The following is a 21826-nucleotide window of genomic DNA, read 5'->3' as shown; positions in this document are numbered from 1 at the left end:
GGCGGATCCCCTCTCTCCGTGGTGCCGTCATGGGCTCAGAGAAATACCGTTATCGGTAAGAACTATATTTTTTCCCACTGAAGTCGCGATCTGTGTAGAAGCATCGTAAGGCTAATTCATAGAATTTATGTTTCCGAGCCATGGAATTGTATCAGGGAGAGCTTATATTCAAGTAAGGAGCGGAAATCTAAAAAGTCCAATATTGGAATGTTGTAGAAGTTTCATTATTCAGTGAATCAGGGGTACCCCTGTCCATATGCTTCTATGTGATGAGACCCTCTAACAAGCAGCACCTCTTGCATCTTGTGAACGCTTACATATTTATTCACATAAATGGTCACCATGTAATTACTTCTGCTGCTGCAGCCATTGATGGGGATGAGATCAGGTGACAACAATTTCCCCCTCCAAAATGAGATTTTAGGAGGGGTATCACTAGCAGTCAGCAGATTGCTTCAGTGCCTCCCATATTTAAGGGCATGTCTTTGATGAGATATCCTCTTTACCTTGCTTAAAAGGGAACCTGTCGCTGTTTTTTTGCCACCTACTCGGAGAGCAGCATAATGCAGAGACAGAGATTCTGATTCCAGCGATGTGGGCTGCTTCTGGTAGTTTTAATAATATCACAGTTTTCTCAGCAGGAGAATATCATTAGTAAACCTGCTGCCAGTCATCCATATTCATAAGCTCTGTATAACCCCCCACACACACACACACACACACACACACACACACACACACACACACACACACACACACTCTCACTCACTCACTCACTCACTCACACACACACACACACGCACACACACACACTGATTGGCAGGGTTCTGCCTATGCACAGTATACATAAAGAACATTGTGTCTACCGTTCAGAGAACTGATAGCTCTGTAGCAGATATAAGTGATTTTATTAAAAAAAACCTGCCGCACGCAGCCCAATTAGTAACACATTGCCGTAATCAAGATCTCTTATTTCTGTATTATGCAGATGTCTCGTATGGGGTAGCAAAAACCTGGTGAGAGATTCCCTTTAAATCTGGAATTGCTTTGGAGGTGAAAATAGGCAACAACCAGTCACTATATCTGACCAGTTACTGTTGCACCCTCTCCTGGCACGCTTTACCGGAAATCTAAGTCCACCTATACACTATAGATAACCGTCAGGTGAAAACAAGGCCATTTTTGCATTTACTGTTCTAAATACTATATTAATATGAACGTGTATGTCAAATTTCAAGTATTGTACTTTGGTCTAATGCAGGGGTGGGGAATCTTTTTTTTTTTTCTACCAAGGGCCATTTGGAAATTTATACCATCCTTCGGGGGCCGTACATACTCCGCCACAAAGTACATCCTGACTCTGGCACTGGTGTCAGGACGTAATCTTTCATTGCATGCCCTTCATTGTTCAGTAGTGAACACTGCATGTGTGTGCTAACAGAGCAAGAAGAAATTAATGATCTCGTGGCAATCAAAATACAGCTCCCTGCCCAAGAATGTGGTCCCTGAGAATCAGCTCGGGGGCCTGATAAGTCATCGAGGGCCGTAAATGGCCCTGGGGCCTGAGGTTCCCCACCCCTGGTCTAAGGGGTGACATTTCTCCTTGTGGAGATTCACATGTCAAGCCTGGCAGAGTGAGGAGACTTAAAAGCCATGCATGTTCCTCTAGGAAATGAAGTATGCAAACTGTCTCCTCATAAGTACTGTATTCTGAAATGATTTTGTTTTCCAGGTGTTTCCTTTAAAGCAAGTAGCTTAAAAGCGGACAGGAAACTCGAGTTCGTTCCCACCAATTTACACATCCAGAGAATGAGAGTTCAGGATGAATCCACATCAGGTATTGCTTTCATATATAGTGGACCTGCTATTGTTAGAGGAAATCTTATTCATACCTCAGCGTTAGATAGGGAGCGACTGCATTTTCCTCGTGTGTTGAACAATGTGTGACAGGGTTGTCGTGAATCCCTAGCAACCAGTTTCTCAGCTGACCCTTAGACTTGGCTGCATGAAGAGGAAGGATGTGAACCCAGGACCCCAGCGCTGCAAAGCTGCGGTGCTAACCACTGAGGCACCCTGCTGCTTCAAGTTAATGGCCACATATATTCTCATTTTTAATATAAACTGAGCACTAAAAAAGTTGCAATCCATGCCAAAAGTTGTTAAAAGATGCATATGATTTACTGCGAGGGGCATAGCCAGCAACTATTAGGTTAGGCGGTTTTATTAACCCCTTAGCGACCGCCGATACGCCTTTTAACGGCGGCCGCTAAGGGTACTTAAACCACAGCGCCGTTAATTAACGGCGCTGTGGAAAAAGTCCATAGCGCCCCCCAGAGGCCGATTTTCTCCGGGGTCTCGGCTGCCGAGGGTAGCCGAGACCCCAGAGAACATGATTCGGGGTTTTTTTAACCCACCCCGCATTTGCGATCGCCGGTAATTAACCGTTTACCGGCGATCGCAAAAAAAAAAAAAAGCGATCTCTTTTTAATTTCTCTGTCCTCCGATGTGATCGCACATCGGAGGACAGAGAAAAGGGGTCCCAGGTGGCCCCCCAATACTCACCTAGCTCCCCCGATGCTCCTCGTGTCTCCCGGTGGGCGCCGCCATCTTCAAAATGGCGGGCGCATGCGCAGTGCGCCCGCCGGCCGGCACCGGGAGAATCTTTGGGGTCTCGGCTGCCGGGGGTAGCCGAGACCCCAAAGAGCATGATCGGGGTCGGTATTACCGACCCCTGTTTTGCGATCGCCGGTAATTAACTGTTTACCGGCGACCGCAAAAAAAAAGTAAAGTGTAATTCTCTGTCCTCTGATGTGATCGCACATCAGAGGACAGAGAAATAGGGGGATTCGGGGACCCTAGCATACTCACCTAGGTCCCTGGATCCTCTTGCTGCTCCTCCTGGCCGCCGGCAGCAGAACATGGCGGACGCATGCCCAGTGCGCCCGCCATCTGTCTCCATCTGCCGGCCGGCAGGAGAACAGCAGTTGGGGCTAAAATTAGGGGTAGGGGTAGGGTTAGGGATAGGGCTAGGGTTGGGGCTAAATTTAGGGTTAGGGTTGGGGCTAAATTTAGGGTTAGGGTTGGGGCTAAACTTAGGGTTAGGCTTCTTTCACACTTACGTCGGTACGGGGCCGTCGCAATGCGTCGGCCCGACATACCGACGAACGTTGTGAAAATTGTGCACAACGTGGGCAGCAGCTGTAGTTTTTCAACACATCCGCTGCCCAATCTATGTCCTGGGGAGGAGGGGGCGGAGTTACGGCCACGCATGCGCGGTCAGAAATGGCGGATGTGACGTACAAAAAAAGGTTTCATTGAACGTTTTTTTGTGCCGACGCTCCTCCAAAACACAACTGATCCAGTGCACGACGGACGCGACGTGTGGCCATCCGTCACGATCCGTCGGCAATACAAGTCTATGGGCAAAAAACGCATCCTGCGGGCACATTTGCAGGATCCGTTTCTTGTCCAAAACGACGGATTGCGACGGAATGCCAAACGACGCAATTGTGAAAGTAGCCCTAGGGCTAGGGTTAGGGTTGGGGCTAAAGTAAGGACTAGGGTTGGGGCTAAAGTTAGGGTTAGAGCTGGGATTAGGGTTAGGGTTTGGATTAGGGTTGGTATTAGGGTTAGGGTTGGCATTAGGGTTACGCTTGGGTTTAGGGTTAGGTTTGGGATTAGGGTTAAGGTTAGGGTTGTGATTAGGGGTGTATTGGGATTAGGGTTAGGTTTGAGGTTAGGGTTGAGATTAGGATTAGGGGTGTGTTGGCTTTAGGGTTTTGATTAGGGTTATGGTTAGGGTTGACATTAGGGTTGTTTTGGGGTAAGGGTTGTGATTATGGTTAGGGTTAGTGATTAGGATTATGGATGAGGTTGGGATTAGGGTTAGGGGTGTGTTGGGGTTAGGGTTGGAGCTAGAATTGGGGGGTTTCCACTGTTTAGGTACATCAGGGGGTCTCCAAACACGACAGCCAATTTTGCGCTCAAAAAGTCAAATGGTGCTCCCTCCCTTCTGAGCTCTGCCGTGCGCCCAAACAGTGGGTTACCCCCACATATGGGGCATCAGCGTACTCGGGATAAATTGGACAACAACTTCTGGGGTCCAATTTCTCCTGTTACCCTTGTAAAAATAAAAACTTGGGGGCTACAATATCTTTTTTGTGGAAAAAAAAATATTTTTTATTTTCACGACTCTGCATTCTAAACTTCTGTGAAGCACTTGGGCATTCAAAGTTCTCACCACACATCTAGATAAGTTCCTTGGGGGGTCTAGTTTCCAAAATGGGGTCACTTGTGGGGGGTTACTACAGTTTAGGTACATCAGGGGCTCTGCAATCGCAACATAATGCCCACAGACCATTCTATCAAAGTCTGCATTCCAAAAAGGCGCTCCTTCCCTTCCGAGCTCTGCCGTGCGCCCAAACAGTGGTTTACCCCCACATATGGCGCATCAGCGTACTCGGGATAAATTGGACAACAACTATTGCAGTCCAATTTCTCCTGTTACCCTTGTGAAAATAAAAACTTGGGGGCTACAATATCTTTTTTGTGGAAAAAAAAATATTTTTTATTTTCACGACTCTGCATTCTAAACTTCTGTGAAGCACTTGGGCATTCAAAGTTCTCACCACACATCTAGATAAGTTCCTTGGGGGGTCTAGTTTCCAAAATGGGGTCACTTGTGGAGGGTTTCTACTGGTTAGGTACATCAGGGGCTCTGCAAACGCAACATAATACCCGCAGACCATTCTATCAAAGTCTGCATTCCAAAACGGCGCTCCTTCCTTCCGAGCTCTGCCGTGCGTCCAAACAGTGGTTTATCCCCACATATGGGGTACCAGCATACTCAGGACAAATTGGACAACAACTTTTGGGGTCCAATTTCTCTTGTTACCCTTGTGAAAATAAAAATTTGGTGGCTAAAAAATCTTTTTTGTGGAAAAAAAAATATTTTTTATTTTCACGGCTCTGCATTATAAACTTCTGTGAAGCACTTGGGCATTCAAGGTTCTCACCACACATCTAGATAAGTTCCATGGGGGGTCTAGTTTCCAAAATGGGGTCACTTGTGGGGGATTTCTACTGTTTAGGCACATCAGGGGCTCTCCAAATGCGACATGGCGTCCGATCTCAATTCCAGCCAATTCTACATTGAAAAAGTAAAACGGCACTCTTTCTCTTCCAAGCTCTGCGGTGCGCCCAAACAGTGGTTTACCCCCACATATTGGGTATCGACGTACTCAGGAGAAATTGCACAACAACTTTAGTGGTCTAATTTCTCCTGTTACCCTTGTGAAAATAAAAATTTGTGGGCAAAAAGATCATTTTTGTAGAAAAAATGCAATTTTTTTTTTTCACGGCTCTACGTTATAAACTTCTGTGAAGCACATGGGGGTTCAAAGTGCTCGCCACACATCTAGATAAGTTCCTTAAGGGGTCTAGTTTCCAAAATGGTGTCACTTGTGGGGGGTTTCCACTGTTTAGGCACATCAGGGGCTCTCTAAACGTGACATGGCGTCCGATCTCAATTCCAGCCAATTCTGCATTGAAAAAGTCAAACGGCGCTCCTTCACTTCTAAGTTCTGCGGTGCGCCCTAACAGTGGTTTACCCCCACATATGGGGTATTGGCGTATTCAGGAGAAATTGCATAACAAAATTTATGGTTACATTTCTGTTTTTACACTTGTGAAAATAAAAAAAATGGTTCTGAATTAAGATGTTTGCAAAAAAAAGTTAAATGTTCATTTTTTCCTTCCACATTGTTTCAGTTCCTGTGAAGCACGTAAAGGGTTAATAAACTTCTTGAATGTGGTTTTGAGAACCTTGAGGGGTGTAGTTTTTAGAATGGTGTCACACTTCATTATTTTCTATCATATAGACCCCTCAAAATGACTTCAAATGTGATGTGGTCCCTAAAAAAAAATGGTGTTGTAAAAATGAGAAATTGCTGGTCAACTTTTAACCCTTATAACTCCCTAACAAAAAAAAATTTTGTTTCCAAAATTGTGCTGATGTAAAGTAGACATGTGGGAAATGTTATTTATTAACTATTTTTCATGACATATCTCTCTGATTTAAGGGCATAAAAATACAAAGTTTGAAAATTGCAAAATTTTAAAAATTTTCGCCATATTTCGGTTTTTTTCATAAATAATCGCAAGTAATATCGAAGAAATATTACCACTAACATGAAGTACAATATGTCATGAAAAAACAATCTCAGAATCAGCGGGATCCGTTGAAGCGTTCCAGAGTTATAACCTCATAAAGTGACAGTGGTCAGAATTGCAAAAATTGGCCCGGTCATTAAGTACCAAATTGGCTCTCACTAAGGGGTTAATGGTGTGCTCTGATGTTAGTAAATAGGTATACGCAGGTACACTGTGTTTTTTTTATCTACCTCAATTCTCCTGCTATGTGATCTTTTCTGTTGTATTTACTGTATGTTTCCAAAGCACGTTTCCAAGGTAACAGGCCACTACTGCTGTTTCGCAGCAGTGGCCAAACATGCAGTTGCTGCAGTGTAGTTTACGCTGAGACCACATGGTACCTTTGATGCACTGTTCTCTACCACCCCATCCATTTGTATATCCACAGTAGAGGAGCCATTCTACAGTACTGCCCACTAGTGATGAGCGAATGTGCCTGTTAGGTAATCCCTGCATGTGTTGGGGCTGTCGGACAGCCGGTAGACATATACAGCTGCAAGGACTAGAATATATTTTTCGTGCACGTCGGAGACACTCTGTTGGCACACGAGCATGCTCAGATAACACCTTATCCGAACACACTTGCTCATCACCACAGTCCACCTCCCGACCACCAGCACAAAAATTGCTGCTGGCCTGAACTTTCATTCAGTCATTAACCCCCTTTTCCCCAACAACCAGGAACGTTCTCTTTAAGATACATGTTGAGAAAACCCCTTCAAGCCTGATGCCAGAAAATGTTTCATATTTTGGCCTAAATCTACATCTGCTTATATCAGGCATTCACCTCAGTTTCTGACTATAGTACAGTCCATAATCAAACACCTATATTAAGGGTACGTGCCAGTTAATACTCTTTGTGCAATTTACTCTACTGTCCCAATATTTTGTTATATGGCGGTAACCGGCTACTTTGGCCTAATATCATGGAATCGGATGAGCTGGGAAACCACACGCAGATACTGTGGGCAAAATGTGGTCCACTCACGGCCTTGGCATAACACACTGCACCAGTTACCAGTTTTGACCATAGTTTTTTTTTTTTTTTTAATGCAATAACTTGCGTTTAAAAAGAATACTAAACCTCATAAACTTTTGACTTCAGATCAAAACTATGACATAGTCACAATAGGAGCACCGGCTGCACATTGCCAAGGTTTTAAGTCTGGTGGATTGCGGAAGATGTTACACAAGTTTGAAGACGCAAAGAAAAAGTAAGCAAGGGTTTAATTACATCACTGAACTATTTATTTTTTTAATCATAAACAGCCATGTACGGCCTTCTGACATGATCCACTAGATCTTTTCTAATGACAAGCTTAAAGTATCATTAATTACTAGTGATGAGCCAGTGTACTCGTTGCTCGGGTTTTCCCGAGCATGCTTGGGTGGTCTCCAAGTATTTGTGACTGCTCGGAGATTTAGTTTTCCTTGCCTCAGCTGCATGATTTGCGGCTACTAGACAGCTTGAACACTTGTGGGGATTCCCTAACAACCAGGCAACCCCCACATGTACGCAGCCTGGCTAGCAGCCGTAAATCATGCAGCTGAGGCAAGGAATACTAAATCTCCGAGCAGTCAAATACTCAGAGACCACCCGAGCAACGAGTACACTCGCTCATCACTATTAATTACCTTTAATTCAGTTCTTCTGCCATTCAGTCTGACATGAGGCAGCACAATTGCAAAAGCATCCGCACGAGACCTTTTAAAAGGTTGTCCCACAATTACAATCTCTGGTGGTGGCTGATGGTTCCACAGCTGGGACCGTCACCACTTTCATGAACATGGATCCTAGATCCCCTTTTGCTTTTATATGTGATCTGTTTCTTCATTCACTGTCCGGAGCAAAGACCGTTACGTGACCAGACACATTCCTCTTCGCACTATATTATCAATGGACAGATGGGCCTGGTTACGTGACCCTCCCCCAGCAGCCATGGTCTGGACTGGAGTCCTCCACAGTCAATTAGACTGTAAAAAAAACAGAGGACTGCACAAAGTATGGATCCAGTAATAACATTATATTGGTAACTAGATTACAAGTCCATGTCCTGTACTTCTAAAGATAATTACATGCGGCGAACCACTTAATAAAATATGATCCTTATCAGACCTCTGCATCGTTCCATACCCAATGTCAGATCAGCTGGTAGAATGGAATTATATGGACTCTTCAAATCATTGTGTTTGACTAGATGGCAAGCTATTGTGGAACACCTTTGATAATTCTAAGTATTTCAATCTACTGACTGTATGCTTACAAAAGGATGTCTATTATGTACAACCCTGTCCACTTGCACTTCCAGCTCGGAGTGCCCTTCCATTAGGCAGAGCAATAGCCACTATGTAGAACCGCTCTCGCCAAGTGCTCACCATGAGAAGATAGTCTGCCCAAAACATGCCCCTGCGGTCCATACACCTGCCACTAATTTCACTTATGGAAAAAAATATTTGGCATAGTGTTTTTGAAAGGTGTAGTTGAAAAAGCATCTTAATTAGAGTTGAACAAAAAGTTTTGCAGGACCCTGGTCCAATGTCCAAGTCGGTATTTCATGATTGCTGGACCAGGGTGTGGCGAACTACCTGCGGCACCCCAGCGCCTCTTCTGCTTAGTATGCCCTCATGTCATTGTGCTGATGTTCTGGAGCCTTCTAATCAGAAGAGGCGTCCTGTCATTTGAAGTAGAAGGTTCACATTGCCCTGGTCTTGCACATACGGACTACTGGCGTGGCACTGGACCAGGATCCTGCTAATCTTTTTGGCTCAATTGTAAATTAAATACAGTTTAGACAAGTGTATACTGATGTATGCTGGCCAAACCTATTCCATAATGATTCAGCACAAGCTTGGTTACTGATATCCTGTGGGCATGTATATGTCCATAATGTTGATCTAAAACCTGGTGTGAACCTAGCTTGCCCAAATGTCCATTCCGGAGCAGACACAAGTTCCCGTAGCAATATCCGCTGGTTGACAATGGTTTTAAGAATCTGGACCCTACCCCAAAATTCAGCTGTTTTTTGTTAAGCTTTTAAAGAAACAAAAAAAATCGCTTTTGATCTAATTTTCCGCTTTGTTTCTTGGCTCCTTATAGCAGTTATGAGGAAAGTTGGTGAGTCTGCTGTGCAGCATCCATGACACCATATTTGTTTTCCCATGCATTTTGTGATACGTCTGTGGTTTTGTGTGGATGTTTCCATTATTGCATTGTGGTGCTTTCTTTTAAATACACTTTTCTATCCTTCCAGCTATTAGAATGGGCAGAGGAAGCCAAAATGCTATTGCTGCTTCTCTTCATAGCCACACCTGGACATGGGATATTCTCCTGCATCATTGTCTGTGCTGTTAGATGCTTTTAGAAAAAGCCGGGTTTATTTTTTAGCATGTACCTGTCATGGCAAATACATATTAGATATAGATCCTCTTGATATTTAAGTACTGTAGTGTAGTCTTCTCCTGTGCTTAGTTAGGAGTGTATTTTAAAAAAATGTTTGTACACCGTGTTCCAAATTATTATGCAAATTATATTTTTCTCGGATTTTCCTAAATGGTCGGTGCAAATGACAGTCAGTCTAATAAAAGTCATCACCCGTTAAATTATACATCAAATTTTATTGAAGAAACCTCCCAATGATAACAGTATAATCTCCAAAATGAATAAAAACTCAAAATGCACTGTTCCCAATTATTAGGCACAGTAGAATGTCTAAACATTTTATATTTTAAAGAACTGAAAATGCTCATTTGTGGAATTTGCAGCATTAGGAGGTCACATTCACTGAACAAAAAAGCTATTTAACTGCAAAACATCCTAAAAGGCCAAGTTACATGTTAACATGGGAACCCTTCTTTGATATCACCTTCACAATTCTTGCATCCATCGGACTTGTGAGTTTTTGGAGAGTTTCTGCTTGTACGTCTTTGCATGAAGTCAGAATCGCCTCCGAGAGCTGCTGTTTTGATGTGAACGGCCTCACACACTCATAGATCTTTTGCTTGATGATACTCCACAGGTTCTCTATAGGGTTGAGGTCAGGGGAAGATGGTGACCACACCATGAGTTTATCTCCTTTTATGCCCATAAATATGCCATAGCAGCCAATGACTCAGAGGTATTCTTTGCAGTATGCATTGTCATGCATGAAGATGATTTTGCTCCTGAAGGCACGTTTCTGCTTTTTATACTATGGAAGAAAGTTGTTAGTCAGAAACTCTATATACTTTGCAGAGGTCATTTTCACACCTTCAGGAACCTTAAAGGGCCCTACCAGCTGGTTCCCCATGATTCCGGCCCAAAACATGATGACTCCACCTCCTTGCTGACATCGCAGCCTTGTTGGGACATGGTGGCCATCCACCAACCATCCACTACTCCATCCATCTGGACCATCCAGTATTGCTCGACACTCATCAGTAAACACAACTGTTTGAAAATCAGTCTTCATGTATGTCTGGGCCCACTGCAACCATTTCTGCTTGTGAACGCTATTTAGGGGTGGCCGAATAGTAGGTTTATGCACCACAGCAAGCCTTTGAAGGATCCTACACCTTGAGGTTCGTGGGACTCCAGAGGCACCAAGCAGCTTCAAATATCTGTTTGCAGCTTTGTAATGGTATTTTGGCAGCTGCTCTCTTAATCCAATGAATTTGTCTGGAAGAAACCTTTCTCATAATGCCTTTATCTGCATGAACTCTGTCTGTGCGCTATTTCAGTCACATATCTTTTCACAGTATGATGATTACTCTTAAGTTTTCGTGAAATATCTAATGTTTTCATACATTGTCCAAGACATTGCACTATTTAACGCTTTTCAGCAGCAGAGAGATCCTTTTTATTTCCCATACTGCTTGAAACCTTTGGCCTGCTTAATAATGTGGAACATCATTTTTAAGTACTTTTCCTTTAATTATAATCACCTGGAAAACTAATTATCACATGTGTTTAAGATCCATTGAGTCCTGAGACACAATACCGTCCACGAGTTTATTTGAAAAACAAAACCATTAAATCTTTGACACTTAAATCCAATTTGCATAATAATTTGGAACACGGTGTATTGTTGTAAATTATAGAATCTGTTTATCAGTAAATTATTTGTTTTGCAACATTTTTACTAAAGGTAAACTTTTTTCTACTTGTCAATCAATTAAAATCTGCAGCAATGTTGTAGAATTTCAATGGAATCTCTCACTAAGTTTTTGCTACCTAATCTAAGAGCAGCCTGAAGTAGGAGGGAGAGATCCTGACTCCAGTGATGTATCACTTACTGGGCTGATTGTTGCAGTCTTGATAAAATCATTATTTCACCTGCTGTAGATCTCTGAATGCTAAATTCTGGACAACCCTACACAATCACTGATTGTCAGTTTTCTGTGTACACTGTGCATAGGCAGAAAGCTGCTTATTAGTGATGGGGCTGGGGAAACAGAGCTAATGAATATGGAAGACTACATGGCAATGGGTCTACTTGTCCTGTAGTCATAATCTGCTGTTAAAACAGAGAGATCTTTTCAAAATTAAATCAAGCAGCCCAGTAAGTGATACATTACTGTAATCAGGGTCTCTCTGTATCCATATGATGCTGCTGTCAAATTAGATGGGAAAAACCTGGTGACCGTTTCCCTTTATAGGCGTTGCACACCCCTGAGAATATTTTCACCAAGCCCTGCTGTTTCCTAATGTTGTGTAATGTACACTCTGCTAGGATTCCGCTCTGCTTGTGGGTTCCAGTCACATGACCACAAGTATGCTATTTGCATAATGGCGGTCACATGGCGAAAATACAGAAACCTCTTGGTACAATCTATTGAGAGAAGTGGTTGAGACTCTTCGGTTCATGACTGCAACTATGCAGATCACAGACTCTTTCATGTGACCACTGTTGGAACCAGCAAATGGGCTGAATCCTAGTGTTGTGTACATTGCGCACCCTTCGGATTCGTCCAAAAACTTCCTCTGTGGTTGACAATCCCTTTAATAAATATCTAGAGCTAAAATAAGTCACCTTTGCACTTACCCAAGAGTCTTTAGGAATATATTAAAGGAATATTCCAGCCATATAATTTATACAGTACATGGGATAGGTGATAAATGTTAGACCATCGGTCCGACTTCTGTAACTCTGAATTAGTTAGGGGACCGTTAAGGGCAGAGACAGACTGCTGTATAACTCGTGTGATTATCGCATCGCACTGCACGGACTGGCCTGGCACCTCTCCTTACCTGAACATGACTGTGTGATGTATTTCTATGCAGTCGTCAAGCTCAGGTCAGGAGAGCTGCCAACCAGTACGAGGTTTACATTGTGATCCTCACACAAGTTATACGGCAGTCTGTCTCTGCCCTAACACTCAATTCCACATTCTCAACTCCGTTCTGTGATATGAGGTCAATGTGAAGGTTCGATCTGCCTTAACACCAAAAAAAACTATTAGGGTATGTGCACATGGTCAGTAATTGGCAGCGCTTTGGACGCAGCACATGTTTGCTGGTCCAAAGCGCTGCCGGCTATTGAACACAGGTGAATCCGCATGTGTTCACTGAACCATGAGGAATCATTGCTTTCAATATATTGTATGGGTGAGATTTATCTTGCAGAGACTCTGGTCTCCGCATGATAATTAGAAATGCGGCGGTCTGGAAAGACGCGCCACATGTCAGTCTCTGCGGTGACTGTGCACGCATACTGGACAAGGGATTTCTTGAAATCCCATCCACTATGCTCTAACAGCTGGACACTGCACAAGTACGCAACGTCCAACCCGCAGCGAGTACTGACCGTGGGCACATATCCTTACCATCGAGTAGATACATGTAAATTATCTCATTTGATAAGGGTAAAATGGTCATATAAATTAGTTGTAATTATTTTGAACTATATCGCTCTCGATAGTAAAATGATGTATAAATGACTGTTGCAAGTAACACTGCATGCTGTATTCGCAAGGCCATTGCCTGATCTCTGCTTCTTATTCTTGCTGGATTTTTAGCAGATACATTGTATTTTATGCACTTTTCATAGTGTGACAGCACATTGCACCCAATGATAAAACTTCTTTCTGGTTCTGTCTTTCTCCACGGCTCTTGTTTAACGGCAGTTATCTCGTGACCACATAAGATAAGGAATCATTGTCATGTACACCATGTCAGGCGCCATGTCCACTTGCTGTAACATATTTCGCAGTCAGTCGTATGTATTTATTTCAGTGATCGGCGGTAATTTCTCCTTCCTCTGTGTTGTCATTTATTTCCAGCACAACCGCCTGCCCTCAGTCCATTGTTTACATCCCACAAGATATCATTCGCGCCAAGGAGATCATTGCCCACATTAATACTTTGAAGACACAGGTCAGTTATTATGCAGAGCGGCTGTCCCGAGCGGCGAAGGACCGATCAGCCAATGGTATTGAGAGGACGCTTGCTATTTTAGCAGATAAGGTAAAGCAACTTGTTTTGTTTGTTACATTTTTAGAATTTTGGGCAGATTTCTGTTTCATACAATGACTGAATCTGAGCATGATAGACGTTAAAGTTCTGTTTCCATTAGTTGATGTGTGCCATTTAATGACCGCCAATCAGCAACTTGTTTTTCTTTATCGCCGGTCATTTAATTGCCTGTTTACACAGCCAGACCGCACTTCCAATGTGCACTGTACGATCTATTAGATTGTTCGGTCCACATAGGCTGCCATTGTTCTTGGCAGGACCAAAGCGATGTCAAGAACAACATTTTTTTAATCTTGCTTAAATATGGTTTCACCTGACGAAGGGTTTGCTCTTTTATCGATGATCTTCAAGTGCAAGTGCATCTTATCAGCACCCATTAGAAATCATTGGCAGTCATTTTACAAGACGATATCTCACAGCATTATTTTTGTTTCAGCGCTTTTCGTAGAATCTGTGAAGAAAGACCTAAATCTGCATGAGAAATATGCTGCCTGCAAACTACTTGATCAGATTTGGCCCATTTTTGAAGCCTAGGTGGTGTATTCACTCATGCATTGCATCTGTTACTGTGTGTATAAGCGCAAATTAAAAGAGAGTCATTCAGGGCGATATTACATTATGAAGTAAGCTCATCACTTAGGGCTTGAAGTTCCAAAAAACATGATTTGCATCTCAAGAAAAAAATCCTTTATGAAATATATACCAGCTGAAGAAGAACTATGTTCCACCGTGAGTCAACTGGAGCAAGGTGAACCAGCATGTTCTTGACCTAACTCCCTTGATTGCTTGGATTGCCCTAGTTTTAGCGCATTCACAGAATAGTGAGATGGAAACTCCAGGAGATAAGATCTTCAGTCAATCTACATGATTACAATTGAGACTGTATTAAGGTACCGTCACACTGAGCAACTTTAGAACGATAACGATAGCGATCCGTGACGTTGCAGCGTCCTGGATAGCGATATCGTTGTGTTTGACACGCAGCAGCGATCTGAATCCTGCTGTGACATCGCTGGTTGGAGCTAGAAGGCCAGAACTTTATTTTGTCGCTGGATCACCCACTGACATCGCTGAATCGGCTTGTGTGATGCCGATCCAGTGATGTCTTCACTTGTAACCAGGGTAAACATCGGGTTACTAAGCGCAGGGCGCGCTTAGTAACCCGATATTTACCCTGGTTACCATTGTAAATGTAAAAAAAAAAAAACACTACATATTTACATTCCGGTGTCTGTCGCGTCCACCGGCGTCAGCTTCCCTGCACTGTCAGCGCCAGCCGGCCTTAAAGCAGAGCACAGCGGTGACGTCACCGCTCTGCTTTACGGCCGGCGCTTACACAGTGCAGGGAAGCTGACGCAGGGGGACGCGACAAACACCGGAATGTAAGTATGTAGTGTTTTTTTTTATTTACATTTACAATGGTAACCAGGGTAAACATCGGGTTACTAAGCGCGGCCCTGCGCTTAGTAACCTGATGTTTACAATGGTTACCCGGGGACTTCGGCATCGTTAGTCGCTGGAGAGCTGTCTGTGACGCTGCAGCGATCGGCATCGTTGTCTATATCGCTGCAGCGTCGCTTAATGTGACGGTACCTTTAGCCCAAGTGAAGCCACTGATGAAGCTGGGCAGGGAGATTGACTGAGGAGAGGTTCTCCCCATGACCCAAAGGGCAGCAAGCACCTATTTTACATAATCTAAAAAATCAATTTATTGAAATGTAGCCATTGAATTTTGGAACCTTACCTTCTTCTCAGAGCTAGCCTCCATACATAGAGATGTGCTTACTTTACGACATCATATTGCCCTGACAGCCTCATTTAATTCAGCGCGCACTCTGGTCAGGTGCAACTCCACTGACCTGAACAAGGGAGTCTGGGCACGATATGTGGGCAGAGGATTTAACGGAAGAATGATGGGTAGCTGAGAATAGTGGGACTCGAGACTTTGCAATATTAATTCTACGATCCAAAAATACGTAAGTCCTAATATGTTGCTGTATGCCATTTTTTTCTTTTCATTGTGCCCAGACCAGACAGCTTGTCACTGTATGTGACTGCAAACTATTAGCCAATGCAATCCATGGACTTAATGCTGCTCGCCCAGACTACATAGCCTCCAAAGCCTCTCCTACGTCAGGGGAGGCAGACCAAGTTGTGCTGAGGAATGACCAGGATACTCTGGTGGCCCGGTGGACAGGAAGAAACAGCAGATCATCGTTGCAGGTGGACTGGCATGAGGAAGAGTGGGTAAGGATCTGGTTTTACAGAATAATTTCAACATTTTATTAATGTATTGTGCAATCTTAAAAATGATTTCTATGTTCTTAATAAAAACTCCCGAAATTAGCGTTAGATGAAAGTATAAGTCTTATCTCGAATATGTATTATTAGAACATCAGATTATTTCCCTTAGCAATGCAGGTTTTCCTTTAATTTTATCATAGTGAGATCAAAATCTAGTTGCAGTTCTCATATAACTGCGCACCAGGAATGGGGGGCTTATTCTTCTCCCTAGCAATTGAATGGCAGGGAGCTGGCGGGATACAGAGCAATGTGCCTGTTCTACATCTTTGTTCAGTTGCTCGTCCACAGAACACAATAATAATAGATTTAGATATTATTCTTACAAATTTGTCAAAAGTGAGTTATGCGCGGTGAAATAATTCACCAGTGTATCCGAATGGGCAGAAAAATGTCTGTTATATGGCCCAGCTAAGGGAGGAGGATATAGGTGACTGAAGGGTTCATTTGCTACAGGAAGACATAGCTGCTTCTAAAGGGTTAATCTGCTTGATAATGACATAGCTTCTTCTAAAGACTTATTCTGCGTCAGGGGGAGGAGCTGGTTATAAGGGAGGAATCGGAGTTTCTCACTATATACACGAAAAGGATCATGTATGAAAAAACTTGAAGGTGTGCCTTGTCAGGAAGGGGGGAGACATATAGCACGGGTATGTACTGGTTAAAGACCCTGACGTATATCATTTGTATGATTCTAATGGTTGCTATTGTTTATTCTGCGTTCGGGTTTATGATGTATGCCTACTATATATTTCTGCTGCTTGTAGGAGAAAGTGTGGTCAAATGTTGAGAAGAGCCTGGAGTGTATTATTCAGAGGGTAGACAAGCTTCTCCAAAAAGAGCGTCTGCATAGTGACAGCTGTGAAGACGTCTTCCAATGTGAGATAAGCTGTACTAGCAAGAAAGGTAATGAGAGACGCAGAGCATATTGGATAAACCCCGAGGCCTCCGATGACGAGGCTGTGTTATCATCCACATCATCTCCACCATCTCCTGCATGCCATCCTTCTCAGTTGACAAGTGCGTATGGTGGTGACTTTTCTCCTCAGCATCCTTGCTCCTTCAGCACTGACTTCACAATACCAGACTGGCATATAGTGATTCCCAGAACACAAACATGTCAATCGTGGCATTCAGTCTTTATACATCAGGACATGAAAATGGTTGTCAGACACTTGAATCCATTTTTTTAAAGGCATGAATTTCTTTAAATAATTACCATAGCCCCAGTCTCACTTCAGCACCCCTATGGACTCTGGGCAGGAAGCATTGGAGGTCTGCAGCAGCTCTGGAAGTGATGTCTGCTCTGTTCAGAAGTTACTGAGACCGCTGCAGCCTGTGATTGTCCGCAGTGGTCAGATGATTAGAGGAACACGTAATTGGATGTTTTTGTGACACGTTCTTCTAGTCACCGGACTACTGTAGCCAATCACCGGATGCGGCTGTTCTGCATTGCTTTCAGAACCGCCGCAGACCTCTGAAGTCACCTGCGCCGGATCTGTGGAGTTGCTGAACAAACAGTATGTTTACTTTACATCTATTCATGCCTAGTAAGATCAACCCCTTTAATTAATTCTCACACTGTGACATTCTGTACTGTTAAATGAAAATTAAAAGGGCAAAAATGTATAATAATTAGTCAAAGTAATATAATATCGGATATTAACACTCAGGAGATAAGTAAGACAGGTCCGTAGACAGTAATGTCCAGTGATGCATGTTTGGAAGCCATTTCTGGTATTGCGACTCTCATTTTCCTGCTGTAATTACTGTGTGCACGCCTGCTTGAGTTGTGTCTGCTCTGCGTGTGAACATAACATTTCACGGAATTTCTCTCTTGGCTGTTAAAATTGGACTTTTGTGTAGAGTGTACTGACAAAGGGGAATGAAACTGATCAGGTAGCTGTAATTTGTAATGAAAATACCTACCATGTCAAGGATGCTTTAGTGTTACATAGCTTAAAGGGGATATCTGGGACTTTAAAAAAAAAAAAAGTGCCTATGTACTAACAGGCAGGTAGTTGCTAAAAGAGGCAAGTATCTTATTGTTGTACCCGGCGCCGGTTATTGAGGGTATGTGCACACGTTGCGGATTTGATGCTGCGGATTCGCAGCAGTTTTCCATGTGTTGTACAGTACCATGTAAACGTATGAAAAATTCACAGTGCACATGCTGTGGAAAATTCTGCGGTTTATTTTCCACAGCATGTCAATTCTTTGTGCGGATTCCGCAGCGTTTTACACCTGTAAAACCGCAGGTGGAATCCGCACAAAAACCGTGGTAAATCCGCAGGTAAAACACAGGAATCTGTGCGGAAAAATCCACACACGAATCCGCAACGTGGGCACATACCCTAACTGCTCCTGCTAGTGATGCAGCCTATCCCTGTCAAGAAAGCTGCAATTTCTCTTCATGCTGACAGGACCTGACTATTGGCGTCATGCTGATTGACAGCTGACTTTCCCCAATTAGACAGCTGGGAGACAGCTGTCAATCAGCATGACACCAGTTTTCCCACCCTGTCAGCAGGAAAAGAAACCACCTCTCTGTTGACATGTCGTCAGCAGACGTTTGTGACGACTCTGTGCTGGCGGAGACCTGCGCTCGGCACAACAGGCAGCTAACTAGCAACTACCTCAAAATATTGCAGTTTTGAAGGGCCATGATGCCAAGAGCTCCAAAGATTTTCTTCATGTCAATTCAGCAGACTGGTTATGAAGAATATTGATTTAAGGCCCATTGTTATGAACTTAGATTTAAAGGAGTATTCCCATAACCAAGATCCTATGAAGTAGGTATGATAATAACATTAGCAAATACCTCCAATTATAAATGTAGTATAGTTTTTCTGATTCGCTCTGTCTCTTACCCCACATGCAGGGCAATGTAGTGGCTTAGTTGTTCATGGTTACAACCACCAACAGCTAACTAACTGTCACTATACAAGTATGAGTGGTCATAACCATGGATACCTAACGCCATTAACATGTGGTAAGCAGCATAGTGAATCATAACTGTACTACATTCCTAATTGAAGATACTTCCTAATATTATTATTACTAGTGATGAGCGAATATACTCGTTACTGGAGATTTCCAGAGCACGCTCGGGTGTCCTCCGAGTATTTTTTAGTTCTCGGAGATTTAGTTTTTTTTGCCGCAGCTGAATGATTTACATCTGTTAGCTAGCATAAGTACATGTGGGGGTTGCCTGGTTGCTAGGGAATCCCCACATGTACTTATGCTGGCTAACAGATGTAAATCATTCAGCTGCGGCAAAGAAAAACTAAATCTCCGAACACTAAAGAATACTCTGAGGACCCCCGAGCGTGCTCTGGAAATCTCGAGTAATGAGTATATTCGCTCATCACTAATTATTACTTATTACATAATGAATCCCTTGCATGGATCTCCAGCTAGAAGTAAGCCCTGGCGTGCTACAAATAAGCTGTCTGCAAGCTCCTTCTGCTTTCTGTCAGTGTTCCTTCACAAGCTTAGTACTACATTATCTACTACAATGCTTAAATAAACCTGATTTGCTAGCAAGTTTTTAAAGGGAGTCTGTCCCCACAAAGTGATATTTTATGTGGGGAATATAGCGCATATCAAAAATGCACCTTTCCTCTGAAAATCGCCTCCTCTGTTTTGCAAGAAAAATGTAATTGATATATGCTCATTAGGATGCACCCTTGGCTTGGATGACCAGCAAACTGCACCTTTCCACCCACACATTTTGCATGTGGGTCTCCCCCTTGTTTTCAGGCATTTGCTCTCAGTAAATAATGAAGTAGGCAGCCACTTGCAAAATGAGTTGGAGGATCAGTGCACCTAATTAGCCCCTCATAACAAAGTTAATTTTATGCAGAAAAGGAGGAGTCGATTTTTAAGAGAAAAGGTGCGGCTATTCATAGAGGCTGTATTCCCTACATGGCAAACATGTCAGTTTGGGGTGACGGACCCCATTTGTGCTTATTTCTTTCTTTTTGGTATGATAATTTTATTTGCTGCTCCTTAATCGTGCATGTTGCCCCTCCATTTCTGTGCAGATAGCAGCTCGGGTGCAGAAGAACCTGGACCAGGTATGTGCTACTTTCCATTCATGGCTTCTTTTCCCCCACTAATTCTGGTTTCCTCTGAGCCCCCAGTTTTGCTCCCGCAGGTCACGCTGCTTGTAGAGGGTTAATCGTTCTCCGTTTCACACTCGTGTGGTGCTTGCTCCCGGTACTAGTGGGGGCTTTCACAGTTGCCGTCATGATGACCTTTTGTATGCCGTTTTTGAACTTTATGTTGGGACGGAAAATATTTCAGATTATTCTTCTCTTGTGTTGCTTCAATTCACTGATAGTTTTGGCATCAATGTGACACTTTTGAAAGCTCCCAGTGATTCACTCTAAATAAAGTTCCATTAGATGGAAGGCACACTAATAAAAACGGAAAGCTTGGACATTGAGTGTCATCATTCAGTATATCACATGGATGTCCGAATGATTGCATGGGTACAGAATCTGTGTGTGTTTGGTCATCAGTTGGAGGTCCGATCTCAAAAATGTAACCCCTAAAGCACCAGGCGCTCAGTGCATCCTTGGCGTGGGCAACCATTTAAGTTCCCCTTTCCACCTACTTGTTATCCCCTTATCTCTACCCCCTCTTCTTTGATTGACACCTGTGGCTTCAGAAAGGGGACATAGATGAATAAAAAATAAGTAGGTAGGAAGGTGCACTTAAATGTGTAGCCACACCAGGGGTGCACCAATAGCCTGTGCTTGGTTTCACCAGTCATTCTCTGCTGACAGAATATTGGCTGAAGGTTTCATATTTTTGAGAAGTACATGTATTTGCCCTTACTATTTCTTTTATTATGGAATAACTATCAGTTGTTGACAGGTATTTATGCTAATAAGCTCTGGTTTTCTGTAGGGGAATGGAGTGAGGCCCTTTACCCCTTACTGAGTACACTGACAGACTGTGTGGCCATGATGAGTGATAAAGCAAAGAAAGCCATGGTCTTTCTACTCATGCAGGACAGTGCTCCAACAATCGCCTTGTGCTTGAGCCTCCAGTACCGCAGAGATGTTGTCTTCTGTCAGACGGTATGTGAACATTCATTGCCAGTCTCCCACAGCTATCTACAAGCTGAACCCATACTATATATGCTGAACCCATACTATATATGACCAGGGTTTCACTCCTCACCTGTGCGAATACTCTAGTGTTTTGTAGGGTTTCATCTGTAGACTGTTCAAGCTTTAACAGGGTCATCTCCCAATCTGTCTCGGCCACTTGTGATCCATAAGGCTACGTTCACACTAGCGTTGTGCGCCGACGCGACGCACAACGCACCGAAAAACGCATGCAAACGCATGCAAAAACGCTGCGTTTTTTGACGCGTGCGTCGTTTTTTGACGAAAATCGGACGCAAGAAAAATGCAACTTGTTGCGTTTTCTTGGTCCGACGCTAGCGTAAAAAAAGACGCATGTGTCGGAAAACGCAACAAGCAAAAACGCATGCGTCCCCCATGTTAAACATAGGGGCGCATGACGCGTGCGTCGCCGCTGCGTCGCCCGACGCTAGCGCGACGCACACTAGCCGAACGCTAGTGTGAACGTAGACTTAGCCAGATGTCTAGGGGTCAGATTACTTAACCAGCACCTTAAAGGATGTTTAAGAGAATGTAGTTGCAATGCTTTATTTCCCCTCTGGCGACACTGCAGGGTAATTTGGAAACTTTTTACCAGAGTAATTTGAAGTTGATCTTTAGAGATCTCTTTCTGCATTTCTCTCTCGTTCTCTCCCACTTGTCTCTCTCTCGTTGTCTCTCTCTCGTTGTCTCTCTCTCGTTGTCTCTCTCTCTCTCCCCCTCTCGT

General features: G+C 43.4%; 1 protein-coding gene across 7 annotated transcripts in view; it reads left to right on the top strand.

Annotated features, from left to right (window-relative positions):
• INPP4A (inositol polyphosphate-4-phosphatase type I A) overlaps positions 1–21826 on the top strand; it is a 187434-nt gene that overhangs the window by 127798 nt on the left and 37810 nt on the right. For 2 of the 7 annotated variants that reach the window (XM_069757489.1, XM_069757490.1), the window contains exons 12-19: positions 1733–1837; positions 7316–7424; positions 9308–9325; positions 13468–13651; positions 15689–15907; positions 16729–16981; positions 20008–20040; positions 20879–21051. In XM_069757489.1, the coding sequence (XP_069613590.1) occupies positions 1733–1837; positions 7316–7424; positions 9308–9325; positions 13468–13651; positions 15689–15907; positions 16729–16981; positions 20008–20040; positions 20879–21051 (1094 nt within the window). The remainder of the gene's footprint in view (positions 1–1732; positions 1838–7315; positions 7425–9307; positions 9326–13467; positions 13652–15688; positions 15908–16728; positions 16982–20007; positions 20041–20878; positions 21052–21826) is intronic. The other 5 variants (XM_069757492.1, XM_069757495.1, XM_069757494.1 and 2 more) reach the window with 5 other exon arrangements.

This window comes from Ranitomeya imitator, chromosome 3 (genome assembly GCF_032444005.1).
Source record: "Ranitomeya imitator isolate aRanImi1 chromosome 3, aRanImi1.pri, whole genome shotgun sequence".
In the NCBI taxonomy this organism is placed as follows: Eukaryota; Metazoa; Chordata; class Amphibia; order Anura; family Dendrobatidae; genus Ranitomeya; species Ranitomeya imitator.
The sequence above is the reverse complement of the archived record's forward strand: the minus strand, read 5'-3'. Positions and strand labels throughout refer to the sequence as shown.